The sequence below is a fragment of the Gopherus evgoodei genome, chromosome 2 (assembly GCF_007399415.2).
Source record: "Gopherus evgoodei ecotype Sinaloan lineage chromosome 2, rGopEvg1_v1.p, whole genome shotgun sequence".
Taxonomy (NCBI): domain Eukaryota; kingdom Metazoa; phylum Chordata; order Testudines; family Testudinidae; genus Gopherus; species Gopherus evgoodei.
In genome coordinates, this window is record NC_044323.1 from 87,774,638 (window position 1) to 87,792,086 (window position 17,449).

The 17,449-nt window shown below is 43.8% G+C and overlaps 1 protein-coding gene across 6 annotated transcripts in view; it reads left to right on the forward strand.

The window, feature by feature from the left end:
• The window catches only part of GOLGA4 (golgin A4), a 127,356-nt gene that overhangs the window by 95,038 nt on the left and 14,869 nt on the right, over positions 1–17,449 (forward strand). For all 6 annotated transcript variants that reach the window (XM_030551297.1, XM_030551299.1, XM_030551303.1 and 3 more), the window contains 3 exons: positions 5,282–5,302; positions 5,521–5,589; positions 6,345–6,420. In XM_030551297.1, the coding sequence (XP_030407157.1) occupies positions 5,282–5,302; positions 5,521–5,589; positions 6,345–6,420 (166 nt within the window). The remainder of the gene's footprint in view (positions 1–5,281; positions 5,303–5,520; positions 5,590–6,344; positions 6,421–17,449) is intronic.

Here is a 17,449-nt window from a genome sequence, read left to right on the forward strand (position 1 = left end):
AAATTGTGTCTACATAAAGATATACCCACTTAAAGTTTAAAAAAGAGCAACATGGTAAACTACTAATTTTCTCTCTCTTTGGGATCTCCTCCACAGTTCCTCACTCCTTAGAGTTTCTATGGCAAGCTTTGGAGAAACTCAAAGGAGTTGTCCCATCTGTGGAGGAAATTAACCAATTAGGAGAACTCCAGTTGCTGGTAAATAGTCTTGTTTAACCAATAAATAGTAATGTGTCCATAGGAACAATAGTCTGGGTCTTTTTCAAAGTGCCTCTATAAATACAATCACTGTATCTAAGTTTACTTGCAGAATAAGGATCAAGTTTTTAAAGGAGCCTGATGTAGGTAAGTGCCCTAATTCCCCTGAATTTCAATGGAGTCTGGGTACCTAACTCCCCTATGCCCTTTTGAAAATCCCTGCTAAATTCTTTTCTGACAATATGTATACAAACTTCATGTTCATCTCTCCAAGCTGATGACATATGAACTTTTTATTTACATACATATTGGTACATATCTGTTCATTCATAAGTTATTTGCTGATGCATTGAGAATGAACCTTCATTACATAGTTGTTATCCTGATGGAGAAATGCTACAATTGTTTGAACAGACAACACTTGATGATGATCTATTTCACATTCAGATGAAGACATTTTAAGGTCACTGATGATTATTTTTGTTTTCATGTGTCGGATTAATATTTGTAATGCCTTCCTTTTGACCTTGTGTAAATGGAGCTCCATTTATTTTGCAGATGTTTAGTTACTAGGACACCATTCTCACACTCCGTGACCCAAATTGTGATATGGCTGTGAGGTGTATGTTGGGGGTGTGGTTCTCCCTCCTATTTGGTTTAGAAGTTGTTTTGCTATTGCCCTTTGTTCTTCTTCCTAGCCCTTTTCACCTTGGTGTTGGTTTCCTATGAAACCAGCTTTGGTGTTTACCTAATGTAATGATGCACCTTTGCAACATTGAGGGGTTGGCTAAGCAAATTGTGCGGTGCTAGTAGGCCATATATATTTATATAAATTCACATGAACTGTGTACATATCTGCATACATCCAAGTGGACTTGGAACCTGGATAAGTAAAATATTTTATGACCCTTACTACCCTTCATTTTCTCTTGCTCTTTCTGTCCTTATCCATATTCTTTATTCCATTTTTCCTTTTTGCTATATTTTCTGCTTAGCTAATAAAACTGTTTAGTCTTCAGGTTCAAGTAAGCTAAAGCTACTCCTTATTAGGTTAACATTTGTTGGCTATTGTTCTTCACATCCGTCTAATTTATAAATGGCTTTCTTGTTACACTTCCTACACGAGGTAAAGGTAGGTCTAAGCCAAAGCTTGCACATAGTATAATTAGTTTTAAAGTAAGTATAATATTTTTGCCATAACATTTGTTTTTAATTCTATGACATGACAGATAAAATAATTATTCACTAAATGTCAACATCTAAAATTTTCAGCTGGGATGTTTGAAACTTTTAGAAATGAACTCTAACAGGAAAGAGAAGGTGCTTGTTCAGGCAGGCTCCTGCTCCTGTTGAGTTTGAGCTTCACAGGGAACACACATTCCCCAAAAGCACATCTTTTGTGAAATGCAGAAGGGGAACTTCTCACCTGCAGTCTGAATGTTAAGGAATCTTGTTTTGCTGATCTGAAGGACCCATGAAAGCAGTTGTTTCCCTTCTGCATTTCATCCTGGGGCACAGTTGAAAATCTTATGTACTTAGTAAGTAAGGGTCATCTAGTGTCCTCGTATATTCCCACTTTTGGGGGATGTACTGATAAGTGGAGCTGATACATTGAAACCTTCTGGTAGAAGTGCCTTTTAGGGCAAGTCTACACTGGCAATGCCAAAGTGGCTTGCGTAGTAATGGCGCTCTAAAAAAAACCACCTCCATGAGAGACATAGCTACCGTGCTGGGAATGTGGTTCCCAGCACTGGTGCACTGTTTACACTGCCACTTTACAATGCTGAAACTTGCTGCACTCAGGGGTGTGTTTTTTCACCCCCCCTCCCCCTCCCCGAGTGAGAAAGTTGCACTGTAAAGTGCCAGTGTAGATAAGCCCTTATAGAACTCATGCGTTCCTCCCACCCTCACTCTCAGTGTTTGTGCACATTCTGACAGCATGGCTATAAAAGAGGATGTGGTGCCTATTGCTGCCGTAGTTTCTTTCACTTGCAGCAGTGAAAGGATATGAATCTCTCCAGATCTTGCATGTCCGTAGTAATAGTAAGTGCCTTTTTAGATTAGTTATTGTTTAAAAGTTTTATGGTTAGTTAGAATAGTTTTTGATTAGGGTTTTATCTTGGAATAGGAATACTTACTAGTTCTTTTTGGTGGATCTCAGTGAAAAGCAGCATGGGTTTAACAGGTGTATGTCATGCCAGGCCATCTGGTGTGCATGTTTGGTGTCTGAAATGACAAGATGAGAGTCATTCCCTGGTACACTGTGCTATCTGCAGCACATTACTCCTTAGGCCAAAACAAATGACAAAATTGACTTCAGGTCCTTCTGTTACAAGAGGATCCAATAATTCCAAGGGATCTGAAAGGAAGGATGGGAGAGCTGAAAAAATACAATTTTAAGTGGAAAAGATTTGTTATATGGATGTCAGATAAGACTATTGACCCATGTTCAGCCTCCATGCAACTTATTTTAGAATATTTACTACTCTTGAAAGCACTGGGTTTGTCTGTCTCCTCCGTTAAGATCTACTTAGCCACAGTAGCAGAGTTTCACGCTCCTATTAATGGAAAATCCATTTTCCGCACATGTTGAATTTGTATCTGCCAGTATGGGAAAGTCTACTTCCATGAAATTTGAACTTTGAATTTTAATGCAACTTATGTTTCCTCTGTTTGAATCTCTAGTGAGCTGCTCTTTGTTACATTTTCTATGAAGACAGCTCTTATGATAGCAATCACTTGTGCTAGAAGGGTTAGTAATCTTCGTACCTTAATGGCAGAACCACATTATACTGCTTTTTATAAGGACATGATGAGTCTTAGAATGCATCCCAGATTCCGTCCTAAAGTGATATTGGAGTTTCATGTAAATCAAAGTACATCACTACCTTGATATAACACCATCAGATATAACACAAATTTGGATATAACACGGTAAAGCAGTGCTCCGGTGGCGGGGCTGCACAAAGTACAATATAACATAGTTTCACCTATAATGCAGTAAGATTTTTTGGCTCCCAAGGACAGCGTTATATCGAGGTAGAGGTGTATTAATTTACCAGTATTCTTTCCAAAACCTCATACACCTGTAGGTTACATTCCTTAGGTACAGAGAGAGCACTCTTACATTATCTGGGTACAACTAAAAACTTCAGTTCCTCTCCTGAATTATATATTTCATATGTGGGTAACTCTGAAGTTCACGCCATTTCAGCACAGTCATTTCTGGATGGGTTAGACAGGGTATTGAAGAGTGTTATAGAGAAACTTCACTCTCTCCTCTTGTTTTCTTAGAGCCTGTTCTATTAGAGCGATTGCTGCATCTGTAGTATGCATTAAACGTATTTCCTTTACTGAAACATGGAGGGCTGCTATGTGGAGTTTCGTTCACACTTTTACGAAGCCTTATGCATTGGATTTGGCAGACAGATCTGGCACATTGTTTGGCAGTGGTGCTCTCGTCATTCTTTAATAAGGACTTATTTTCACTGCATCCATCTTATGTCCTGCTTGCCAAACTTCCTAAAAGTAGGAATATGCAGAGGGGGCCCTTGGAGAAGAAACCAAGGTTATTTATTTGTAAGAGTATTTGCACTCCCTGCCTGCCTTCCCCACGAGGATAGCTCAGTGGCTTGAGCATTGGCCTGCTAAACCCAGGGTCATGAGTTCAATCCTTGAGGGGGCCATTTAGCGGTGTGGGGCAAAAATCTGTCTGGGGATTGGTCCTGCTTTGAGCAGGGGTTTGGACTAGATGACCTCCCGAGGTCCCTTCCAACCCTGATGTTCTTTGAACTGAGGTAGCATTGGGTGCACATCCCCTTTTAGAGCCAGCCCCTCAGAACGTGCTTGAACAGGGGGAGGTGGTCAGAGGGGCAATGGGGCACTCTGGTGGATACTGCTACCAGAAGGTTTCATCCTCTCAGCTGCACAGGTTGGCACATCCCCTGAGAGTGTGAATATGCATCTTGAAGAACTCCAGTTACAAATAACCAACCTTCATTTTCCTATATTGCCGTGATTTATGCTTTCAAGATCTGTATTTTAAAAATTACAATAAATTTCACACATGTGTTGACACCCAGTTAAGGTCACTGACATTTAATATAACCCAATATGCAAAATGTATAACTAATACAGCATTATCAATTTTTAAAAAAACCTTAAGCATTTAAAAAGATTGGAAGTAACCAGCTCAGGTAATTTGTATAGCTACATAAATTTATGATGCTCAATGGTAACAATATTTTGGATAAGGAAGCTATTGTCATATGAAAATTTACCTTGCATGTTTCCAGTAACACCCTGAGTAACTCTGAGCCAAAAGACATTATTTAATTTACATAATTAAATATAAATACACCACTAACTTGATATAACGCCACCCGATATAGCACAAATTCAGATATAAAGCAGTAAAGCAGCGCTTCCGGGGTGTGGGACTGTGCACTCCCATGGATCAAAGCAAGTTCAATATAACACGGTTTCACCTATAATGCGGTAAGATTTTTTTGGCTCCCAAGGACAGCGTTATATCGAGATAGAGGTGTATATCAATAGCATGCGTGTTTAAAGTATATAGTATTCCCAGTAAGGTTAACAGCAATAGAATTTCTTTGAACTGTATTCTGTGAGCATTCAGTTACCCTTATTACACAGTATCGGTTTTGTGGACATATTAGCTTCTTCACCTTTACGTTAAAATAAAGTTAATTGGCCATAGCTGAATAAATTGATTATACTCCTTCCAATGTTATTCAAAGCATAACTTACGGTAGTCATTCTAGATACATGTAGCAGTGATGAAGTACATTTACAGGATTTTATTTTTAAATTTGAGTATATATGTAATTTTGTGATTTTGATCCTTATTACTGTCATCAGTCACAAACACAAAGAATCCTGATTAGGTGGCTGATTAATCCTTAATCGACTGCTACTATCTCTTAACGGCTGTGCATTCTTGTCCAGTGTAATTCTCCATTCTGGCATGAATTCTTTTAGAAAGGTATTGTGGTAGTTTTATATTTTATATCTAAAGATGCAAATGAAAAGCATTGTGTTTAATTGTGTCTTTTTTGTTCTAGGTAACAATAACAGAGCTTCAGGTAAGGTTTGAATTTCATTGGTTCATTGTGCTATCTGCATGTTTATATTGTGCTCCTCAGTGGCTTGTAATTAGAAGTGGTGTCTTTAGGATTGCATATATTAACTGATGAAAGGGGGGAAAAAATTTAACAAGAAAAAAATGTACTTGCAGTTCAAAAATATGCAGTGTATGTACAACAGTCGATTTGATGAATCCCATATGTGGCTTTTCTTTCAGATACAGCTAGCACAGAAGACAACTATTGTCAATGATTCAAAGTTGAAAGAGCAGGAGTTCATAGAGCAGGTAGGGGTCTTGTTTGAATGAGAAGAAATAATGTTCATAAAGTCATAGAGTTTACGCCCAGAAGGGAACACCAGATCATCCAGTCTGACCTCCTGTACATCACAGGCTAGCACCAGCGCCACCCATGCACTAAACGCAACAACCCAAATTAAACCAAAGTATTACAGCCTGCAGCAGGGTAAACTATTATGCGCCCCTGGCAGACAGTAGTGAGGACTGCGGTGCAGCACTGCTTGAGGTCCCTGCAGTGGCAGGGAATTGATTAAATAAGAACTCGGATAAGTCTGGCTAGTGACCCACACACAGTGCATCAGAGAAAGGTGAACCCCATACCCCTCCAAAGTCACTGCCAATCTGACCTGGGAAAAATTCCTTCTGGACCCCACATATGTACCCTGAGCAGGAACCAGTCAGATAAAGGGAGGGAATAGTTGGAAGAACCTCAGAGTACTGGCCCACCCCATCTAGTGTCCCATCTCAAGCCATGGCAATTTATTCTTTTTTTCCCTCCCACAGTAGAGCTAAATGCTGTTTAACAGCTAGCCTTAAAATGTAATTTTTATATTTTTGTACTCTTTAACCTCTGAATAGTCCCATATGGAAACAATTTTTAGTGTTTTCTTTCTATACAAACAAACAAAGCATCCCGCTTACGTGGATGGTTGAGATGTTCATGTTGTGTATCTGAAAGCCATTTCAGTTATGTTTAATTTTAATTGTTTATATTCGTCATTTGTCCTTTTGTGACTGTTTAGATTCATATACTGAAAGACCAGTTGAAAAATTATGAGAAAAACGTGTATGTCACAGCTGTTGGATCACCATACAGAGGTAAGGAAAATTTATTTCCCCACATAGTAAATAAAACAGTCCTTTAAAGGAAATGGTCACACTTCACATAGTTTGAAAATGTTATATTAATCTTTTTGTCTAATGTGACATTCAGTAACTGCATAATGGCTGTGCAAGATCCTGTGAGATTGACTATGGAATCTTGCTTATATTTTGTCTTAATAGAGCTGTCACATGATTTCATGAACATTTTGTGATAGTTATATTTATTGTGTCACCACTGTAAGAGCTTTGTAACCTCTCTACCAGAGCTTTTGAGAGTCAGGAATAAACAGAACAAAAAAGCAGCAATCAGTGAAACACACAAAGCTGAAAGTATGTGATTGTAAATCTATGGTCTGATTATGGGGTGGCATTTTATTATGTAGCCCTATACACATGCATGATGCAGTGCACTCAGTAAACCATAGCCGTGCCTCAGGAATCTCATAGGTTACTTTGGACAGATAAAATACTGTGGTGAACAGGTAAATATCTGTTGTTTTGAATGAATATGGTGCATGTCTTTGTGTTTGTGTTGTTACTTACTATGAGGTTGTTAAAGTAACCAAGCAGGAAAGGTAAAATAATGGTCTAGGATGGAGCATCCCAACTAATACTCACATATAATAACCAGGTTTATAGTGGTAAAGAGATGACTGTTTGGCCCCAGCCAGGTGACAGCTATTTTGCCAAGGCTGAGAAGAGCTATCAGAGGGAACACAAAAATGTTAGAGGTCCCTAGGTCTAGAAAAGGGGTGGGGATTCGATAGCCAGAGACTGCCAAGGAGTGTCAGTGAGGGCTGACAGTTGGGCAAGAAAAATACATTGACAGAGAGACATGGAGACTATAGCAAGCAGACTGGGTTTCCCAAGAGAGAGCTAGGATTAGGCTGGACCTACCTGAACTATGGATAGAGAGGTTAAGTTTAGGTAAGGGCATGTGTTGACCTGTTTTCCTAAATGCTGTGTTCCTTTTGGTAATTAAATGCTACTTTATTTTGAAGAAGCTGGTTCTGAGTCACTTTAGTTAGCTGCTGTCACAGGCTTCTGGAGAAAAAGGCATATAGGTGCCAAACACAGTTTGGCCTCTTTGATTAACACAACTGGTAAAGAGGGGAGCTGCAGCCCAGAGCTCTAATAATAGAACTGTCATAAAGTGTAGGAAGCCAAGGCTGTCACCTGATGGATGCACCCAAGACTGGTAGGGGTCTTAAAAAACTCAGTAACCATGACAAAGACAAAGAAAAGGTCAGGAGAGTGGGAGCAGACAAATAGGGGAACAGTAACTAAAGGCTAAACAAAAGAAGAAAAGGAGAATTTTTAGAGGGATGACTCTTCCCAAGGAATGAGGGTGGTGTGAAAAAGTTCAATACCTAGCACTTTCTCAAGTGTGTGAGAAGTAATAGTCACATCCTGTTCAGGAATACAAGAGACATAAAAATGGGCAAAATTTAAGCCTTCTAAGGCCAAGTGCTGAAATATGGGTGGTAGGAGATCTGTGTCAAGCCTTGAGAATAGAGGCAAGAAGTTAGAATTTCTTGCAGAAGGCTGGCCAGTAAAAAATACTTGCAGGGAGTGATATGATCAAAGTCAGGAGAAGAGGAGAACCACCATTAGATAATTGAATATGTTCCATCATTTTCCATAAATGTTTTCTTTATTTAAAAAACATTGAAAATAATTCAAAGAATTGTCAAACTCAGCTGTGCTAGCTAAACTATATTGGTGACATAATGAGAAAAATATACTAAACTTTGTTTCATGTGGATGAGCTAATGAAGCCATGCTACAGCATGGTTCATACTTTCTATTATCAAAAAAAAGCATCCTTCAGATTAGATTTTAAATAGTTACACTGATTTTTGTGGTAACTCGGTGGCCCTTTCCTGTATCAAAATTTAAGAACAAACACAAAGGCTAGAAGTATAAAGTAATATACTTCAGCATTCTTTTGTCTTAATATGAGTAATGATTGTTGTGATAAACATCTTGTTCTTCACATTGGCTGCTTCCTTTTGGATTTTTTGGATTTGTTTTAAAATAAAAAAAAAACTTCTTACAATTAAACTGGAAGTAATACTAAAAATACACACTTTTTAAAAATACATCTAAAGTAATTAGCTTTTTGGAAAGTTATAAAATATATTTTCACATTTTGGGTAAATGCACAACTGTTTGTGGGTTTCCTGAGAGCTGCTCATTAAACTTAGATATGTAACTACACAAAAATGTTTATTCTTCAAGAATGTAGTTTTTTTCTTTTGTCGTAGATACAGAGATCAATGATTTCTAGTGGGTACACTTTGTAGAAATTTGCTCCTTTCCTTGTGGATCTATGAAGCTAATTTTCTTAAATGTCCATTCTGTTGAGCATTTGGGAAAGTGCTGAAAAAAAGTTAAGAAACAAGCTGAGTAAGAGTGACATTTCCAAAGGAAGACCTTGCTTGTGTCTAGAATTAGGTCTAGTCTAAGCACACCTTTGTTATTACTATATCGGATTAGAAATTGATATAGTTAAAGCAACAAAACATCCAAACTTGGATGCAAGTTTGCTGATGTAAAAGTGCTTATTGATATATCTTAGTTAGACTAATCCTCAGTCTTCAATACATTATAGTTTTATTTTCTAGTCTTTTTATCTTTCTTGGTATAGATTTTTGTTATAAAAAAATTTAAGGGAAACGAGTATATCTAGATTTTAAAGATTTACTGATTAGTAGGTGAAGTTTGTAACACAATGTGAACCCCAACACGGTGTAAAAAGATATCGTACTTTGAACATACTTGATTTTAATGGGGTTTTACCAGTATGGCATAAACTGTGATAAACACACATAACTGGTAATTGTGTTACTGTAATTTAATGGATTTTGCTGTTATACCTTTTGGATTCACTCCAAATGAAGTAATTTTAAAATGCTGAGTCAGATTAATACAGATGATGGTGCTGGAAATCACAAGAGGCACAATACAGACAATCTGGCACATCTCTTTCCTTTCATTATAAGTAACTTGCTCTGTAATTGATTAAAGCCAGGAAACTATTGCATTGGAGAAGAAAAGTACTCTAAGTAGAAAGCAAATTTTGAGTAGAGAAGGAGTACGAAAATACTGCCAATACATGTAACAACACTGAGATTGAGAACTTCTACCACTAATGCAACAACTTAAACTTGATTTGGGAAACATCTGAAAGCAAAGTGATTTATAGGTGTAGACAGGAATATTTTATATCTGTAATGAGAAGATGAAGATGCTGCCAACATATAAGGTCTGCAGTTGATTCTGAATACACACCAATAGGATGTGGGTAAAGTGATCTCCCTGAGGCTCCAGATAAAACCAAAGTCTGTAGGTCTGGTGACACTTAAACAGTAGTTGAGCAGTTAGTCACTATACTATTTCTAATCGGGGGAGAAGCTTTCATCTCTTGGATAGAGAATTTTGACAGATCTATAGTGAAGGAAAACCACTGAACAGCTGTTTTAAATAAAGACTTCTTTTTAATTCTGATCACTATTTTGAGTTGCTAAAAATGTTTTCCTTATTCCTTATGGATGGTGAGCATATGGAAAATGAAAGTATAGTAATCTTATGAGGAATTCATAGGTGACCATGTGTACGCAATTAATAAATTTGGACTAAGAAAGTTATCACCCATCTGCCACTCTCCAATGGCTTTTGCCACACCCCTCTTCTGCATCATAACATATGCCATCAACTCCCCCTTCCCCCCGCTCCATTTTCCCCTTCTTGGCTACCGTTGCCCCTCTACACTTCCAACCAGCTGTACCTGCTCCTCTTCCCTTCTCCACCCAATCTTCCCCCACTTCTTCCGTGAGCATTAATTAGGCTCTTACGTCCGTATCTTCCTCCTCACCTCTGGTGATATGTGCCTCAGCCCTCCCTTATCTCCACCTTCCATCACATCTACCCTCTCTCACCACCATTCCTAATCTCATACCCATCTCCTTGCCTGACCCCCAGCATCTTTTCCTTCTTTTGCTATCTCTGGAACACCTACTCCATATCTAAAAAGATCTGTGATCCTCTTCATATCTTGCTGCCTTCCACTCCTGGCTCTCTCAGATCTCTTCATCTGACACTACTTCTGCAGCTGCCCTATCTTGCAGTGGTATTGCCCTGGATCAGACCATGATTGGGGTTGTTGGGCTTTTCTTCCATTCTAGCTGCTTCAGCCCTCCCCCTCGCTTTTCTCTTCCCACTCTTTCAAACATCACTGCATCAGACTCTTCTCTCCTTTTCCCCCTCCATGTCGCTTTCATCTACTGTCCACCCAACTCCTTCCCATCAGCCTTCCTCTGATTTTGACTTCAAGTTCTCTCTTCCTCTACTCACAGTCTCCAGTGCTCATCCTCTGTGACTTCATCTTTCTTGTGGAGGATCCCTCTGACTTTTTAGCTGCACATTTGCTCACCCTCACCTCATCAGCCTACCTGCAGCCTGGTTCAACTCTTGATCATTCACCTAAAGGGCAGTTCAAGAGACTTGGTCTTTACCAAGCACTGCTCTCTCTTCGATATCTGTTGCTGAGTTCTTTCTCACCAGACATCATCTGGTGTCTTTCAGGGTTGCTCATCAGCCGCCTTCCTCACACCTTGTCACTTGGCCTTTCTGTGATTTTTTCAGTCCATCAACACTGATGACTCCTTGTCTGCTCTTATCCCTCTCCTCCCTTTTTTCCATTTATATGGTTGTTAATGCTCTCTGTTCTTCATTCTCCTCCACCCTTGAGTCTTTTGCCCCACTCTTTAATCACAAAGTTCACCCTTCCCTGGCTCCACCTATTTCCCCGCCCCCCCACAGCAGTTTTCTTTGCTCCTGTGGTCATGCTCAGGAGCTTCTCTGATGGAAATTCTGTTACCAGGCTGATTTTCTCTGCTGCAGATTCATTCTGTCCTCTTTTAATTCTGCCATCTTGCTAACTAAACAATTCTACTTCTCACAACTTAATTGAATCCCATGTCCTCAATCCCAGCTGCCTTTTTGACACATTTGACTTGCTCCTCAACCCTTATTTTATCCTGCCTCTACTTCTTTCTCTGCACAAGATCTTGACTGTAGTCTCTAAGGTACCACAAGTACTCCTGTTCTTTTAGTGGATGCAGACTAATATGGCTGCTACTCTGAAACTCATAACCTGGGCAGCCTCTTCACCTTGGGTCTCTGTCTAGGTCTTCATGTCTATTCTATGTCTAAATCTTGCAGATTCCTTTTGTATAATGTCTCTAAGATACGGCATTTTCAATCCATCCACACAGCTAACACTGTTATCCAGGCTCTCATTGTCTCACATCTCAATTACTGCAACGTCCTTTTCTCTGGTCTTGACAAATGCATTCTTTCCTCCACTCATATCCATTCAGAATGTTGCTGCAAAGATTATTCTTCTTGCATCTGTCTATTAGCTCCTCTTTCTCTATTGCATCAAACATAAGTGCTTGTCTTTGTTTTCAAGGCCCTTCACTACATATCCATTGTCATTCACTGCTGAGAAGATGGCTCCCACCTCCACCAGTCAATAATATCAGCCTCCATTACCAGTTATTACATTTTCAAATGAGCAACTTCATGCTCTCTTGCATGCCCCTCGTGCTGGGGAGGTGCTCTCCATAAACATCCACAAAGCAACCTTGTTATCCTCCTTCAAATCCGTCCTTTGCCATGATGCCTACAAAAAACTTGACAATGGTTAGGCTGCTGGCTTCCAGACACCACTGTCTTTCACATTGACCAATATTGTCTCCTTGTTTCCTTGTACTCCCCTATTGATTTATCTGTATCCATCTGTTGTCTCTTATCTTATACTTACCTTGTAAGCTCTTTGGAGCAAGGGATGATCATTTTGATTTGTTTGTACAGCACCTAGCACAGTGGGATCCATGTTGGGGCTTGTAGGTACTCTGATAATATAAATAATATCACACTATCAGGGAAGGAGATATAATTGGAAAGAATATTAAAAACAGGAGATATATTCTGTCTGCGTCTCAAGCACCCCGTCATCTTCACTTCCTCAGCCTGTTTGCTCGCCCTTTTAAATTACACAATTTTATTATATCATCCGTATGAAATAAAACTAGGGCTGTCAAGTGATTAAAAAATTAATTACGATTAATCATGCTGTTAAACAATAATAGAATACATTTATTTAAATATTTTTGAATGTTTTCTACATTTTCAAATATCAATTTCAATTACAACACAATACAAAGTGTACAGTGCTCACTTTATATTATTATTTTTATTAGAAATATTTTCACTGTAAAAAACAAAGAAGTCCGCCTCAGTGCTTAGCCTGCTGGTGCCCGCTAAGAAGAAGAGGTTGGTGAGGGAACGATCACCCCTCCAGGATCTCCACAGCCCGACGCCATCCGCTGGTACAAGTGGACTGGCTGGGCTACAGCCCCAAGCTGCTCTGTCAACTCCCGCACTGGAGAGAGGGCGGTCGAGTCCGGAGCGACCGTCATCCCCGGGCCTTAGCGGAGACGTGCGTCCCCCCTCGACACTGGAGGCATTCGAGGCGGCCTCAGACCTGCTGAGGCTCCCGATCCCGGCCTCCCCGCATCGTGGCAGGGAGTTGCCGACCATAGCTCATCGTCCAGTACAGTCTAGGGGCAAGCCGGCTGTGCTGTCGCCTCCCTCTCCGTCCTGCGCCACCCGGGCGACACCGGACCAGAGAGACAGCTCCCTGCCTCCGCGCTGCTCCCCAGTGACAATGGGTGCTGCTTCCCCCAGGTCCTCTTATTCAGAGACCTCAGACTCAGAGGCGGACTCTTATCGCTTCAGCTGGTCGTGGAGCAGGAGATCAACTTCGAGAGTGAGCCACCAGCAGCACCCACCTAAGTGGCAGCAGCAATGGCAACCGCCCTCTCAGTGGCCGTTTTGGACCCCCTGGACCTACCACCAGTTGGTGGGCCAGGCATTTGGTCCTTGCTCCAGGTCGGCCTCGGTCTCCTTGGCATCGATGGCCCCGACGCAGTTGCCTCCTCCATCGCACCATTGCCGGGCAGGGGTGTGCCGCATCTAAGTTCAGCACCCCCTAGCCAGGCATCGGCACCAGCAGCAACCATGGTTCATGCTCAACAGGTACCACCAGACATGCCAAGCTGTTCATTGGCAACCCCGGTACCGGCCGCGGTGCCGCATTTGTAACCGACACCGGCCCCGCAACCTTGGTACCGTGTGTCGCCAGACCCCAAAGGGCTGCGAGCACCGGAGGATGGGCCGATCCAAGTGATTTCCTCCTCTTCTTCCCCAGATGAGGTGGTCGCAGCCACGGCACCAGCCCTGGAAGACACTAGGGTCCTTCAGCAACTGCTCAGGCGATCGGCTCAGAACCTCGCAATCCAGGCTGAGGAAATTGAGGTGGACGTAGATCCGGTAGTGGACATCCTGGCTCCATTGGGACCATCCAGGGTGGCCCTACCGTTGATCAAGACCATAGAGGACACGTCCCGCACCTTATGGCAAACGCCGGCCTCATTGGCCCCTACTGCCAAGAAAACAGAGAATTGTTATTTTGTGCTCTCGAAGGGGCATGAGCATTTGTACACCCACCTTTTCCCGGACTCCTTGGTGATAGACGCAGCCAGCCAAAGGGAGCGTCAGAGGTTTCAAGGGTCGACGTCAAAGAACAGGGATGCCAAAAGGCTTGACCTCTTTGGTAGAAAGGTGTACTCCACGGCAGGCCTTCAATTACAAATAGCCAACCGACAGGCTGTCGTAAGCCGATATGGCCATAACACATATTCGGCCATGTCGAAGTTTACCGAGCTCCTTCCTTAGGATTCGAGGGCAGAGTTTTTGGCCTTGGTGGAAGAGGGAAAGCTTATCTTCTGAGCCTCCCTTCAGGCTGCCCTAGATGCAGCGGACTTGGCCTGACGCTCCATGGCAACAGGTCTGGTCATGAGGCGGGGAGCCTGGCTCCAGAGTATCGGGCCTCCCCTATGGGGTCCAGCAGACTATCCAGGACCTCCCCTTCGAAGGGCAAACGCTGTTTTCGAACAAAACGTATAAGTGTCTGCATAGTCTAAAGGACTCGAGGTCTATGCTTCGCTTGCTAGGCCTGCATACCCCGGCAACCCAAAGTAGACAGTTTAGGCCGCAAGCGGCCCCGTGTCCTTACCAGCCTCAGAATCATCCAGAGGTTGGGTGCAGACAGGGCAGGAACAGGCGGAGGTGCCACCAGCACCACCCATCCAGCCAACCGAGGCCATCGTTGGGGCCTAGGCCCCCTATTTGATGGTACGGTCAAGGATGGCCTACCGATCAGGACTACAGATCCTTCTTTCCCTACCTTTGGGTCACGTCTGTCCCCTTTCTTCCATGCCTGGTCCCGAATCACGTCGGACAGTTGGGTGCTTTGCACAGTAGAGAGGGGATATTCTATCCAGTTCTCCTCCCTCCCACCCCATCAGCCCCCCCTCCCCGTCCCTCTTCAGGGACCCCTCTCATGAGCATCTTCTAATTCAGGAAGTGCGGTCCCTCCTCATAGCAGGGGCGGTGAAGGAAGTTCCTCAGGAGCTCAGGGGCAGAGGCTTCTACTCTTGGTTTTTTCTAATACCGAAGGCAAAAGGGGTCCTCAGACCCATCCTGGACTTGCGACGGTTGAACAAGTTTGTGAAAAAGCTCAGGTTCTGCATGGTCTCCCTGTCTTCAAACATTCCCTCCTTGGATCCAGGAGATTGGTATGCCGCCCTCGACTTAAAGGATGCATATTTCCATATTGCCATAATCCCCCGACACCGTCGATACCTCAGGTTTGTCGTGGCCGATGCCCATCTGCAGTTCACAGTGCTCCCGTTTGGCCTATCGGCGGCACCAAGGATCTTCACGAAGTGCATGGCAGTCGTGGCGGCCTTTCTGCGCAAGCGGGGTATCCAGGTATTCCTCTACTTGGACGATTGGCTTATAAAAGACCACTCCAAGCAGCAGATGGAAGCTCAGTGCTTTTCATCAGGCAGACCTTCCTTGAGCTCGGCCTCCTCTTAAAGGAGGCCAAGTCCTCCCTGTCTCCTACCCAAAGGATAGCATTTATAGGAGTGGTTCTGGACTCAACACATGCCAGAGCGTATCTTCCGGAGTCCAGGTTCCGGTCCGCGTCCGAAATCATTCTCAGTCTGCACCGCGCCCCGACCACCACGGCAAGAAACTGCCTCAAGCTGTTGGGCCTCATGGCGGCGTGCACCTATGTGGTGAGCCATGCCAGACTCTGGCTCCGCCCACTACATTCCTGGTTAGCGATGGTATACCACCCGGCCAGGGATCCCCTGGACTCAGTGGTGACCTTTCCCCAGGTGGTGCTGAGCTCTCTCCAATGATGGCTAGATCCATAGAAGGTGTGCTTGGGTGTTCCCTTTGCCACCCCTCAACCTTCCCTGTCCCTGGTGACGGATGCCTCGGATCGGGGATGGGGAGCGCACTTGGGGGATCTCAGGACACAGGGCTTGTGGTCGCAGGAGGACCTCAAGTTACATATCAACGTCAGGGAGCTGAGAGCTGTTCGCCTGGCTTGTCTTACCTTCCAATCCCACCTGGCCGGCAGATGTGTCTCAGTCCTCACGGACAACACGTCAGCGGTCTTCTATATCTACAAACAGAGGGGTGCACGCTCCTCTCCAGGGAAGCCCTCACGCTGTGGGACTTTTGCGTTCAGAATGCTACCCAACATGACGGCGTTCTGCCTCCCGGGGGAACAGAACGGCCTGGCGGACGCTCTCAGCCGCTCTTTCCGGGGCCACAAGCGGTCCCTTTGTCTGGACGTAGTGCGCTCAATCTTCCGGCTCTGGGGTCATCCCTAGTTAGACCTGTTTGCTTCAAAGGACAATAGGAAGTGTCGGCGGTTTTGCTCCCTCCGGGGCCACAGCCCGGAGTCTCTGTCAGACGACTTACTCCTGTTGTGGAAGGAAGGGCTGCTCTGTGTTTTCCCTTGATACACAGGGTAATTCTCAAGATCCACAGGGATCACGCCCATGTAATCCTGATAGCACCGGCTTAGCCGCGCCAACATTGATACACGTCACTCCTGCACATGTCCATCAGAGCACCCCTGATGCTGCCTCTGCTGCCGGACCTGATCACGCAGGACCAGGGCTGCCTTCGGCACCCAAACTTGCAATCTCTCGACCTCACAGCCTGGTTGCTCCATGGTTGAACCTGGTGGAGATGTAGTGCTCCCAACAGGTCAGACAAGTGCTGCTCAGTAGCAGAAACCCCATGACCAGGGCCACCTACCTGGCCAAATGGAAACGCTTCTCAATCTGGTCCGGTCGGTGAGGGCAGGAACCGTTGTGGGCCCCGGTTCCCGTTATCTTAGACTGTCTGCTCCATCGGAGACAATTGGGCCTTTCCTTCTCCTCGGTTCGAGTTCACTTAGCGGCCATGTCGGCTTTCCACCCGGGAGAAGGGAGCACCTTGGTGTTCGCAAACCCGCTGGTTAGTCATTTCCTTAAGGGCATGGACAGGCTATTCCCGTATGTCCGTCAACCAGCTCCTACCTGGGACCTGAACCTGGTCCTCTCCGCCCTCACGGTTCCTCCCTTCGAGCCCCTGGCTTCATGCTCTCTGCTGTACCTGTCATATAAAGTCTCTTTTCTTGTAGCGATCACCTCGGCAAGGAGGGTATCAGAGCTTAGGGCACTGACATCCGAACCCCCGTACACTGTCTTCTTTAAGGATAAGGTCCAACTTAGACCTCACCCGGCTTTCCTTCCCAAGGTCGTCTCCCAATTCCATATGGGACAAGATATCTTCCTACCAGTGTTTCATCCAAAGCCACACTCTTCCAGTTAGGAGCGGAGGCTGCATTCCCTGGATGTCCACAGGGCCGTAGCCTTTTATGTTGAATGGACAAAGCCGTTTAGACGGTTGACCTAGTTCTTCATCGCAGTGGCAGATAGAATGAAGGGGATCCCGGTCTTCTGTCAGAGGATCTCTTTGTGGATCTTGGCCTGAATACGAGAATGCTATCGTATAGCCAAAACCCCTATTCCTCCGGTTACGG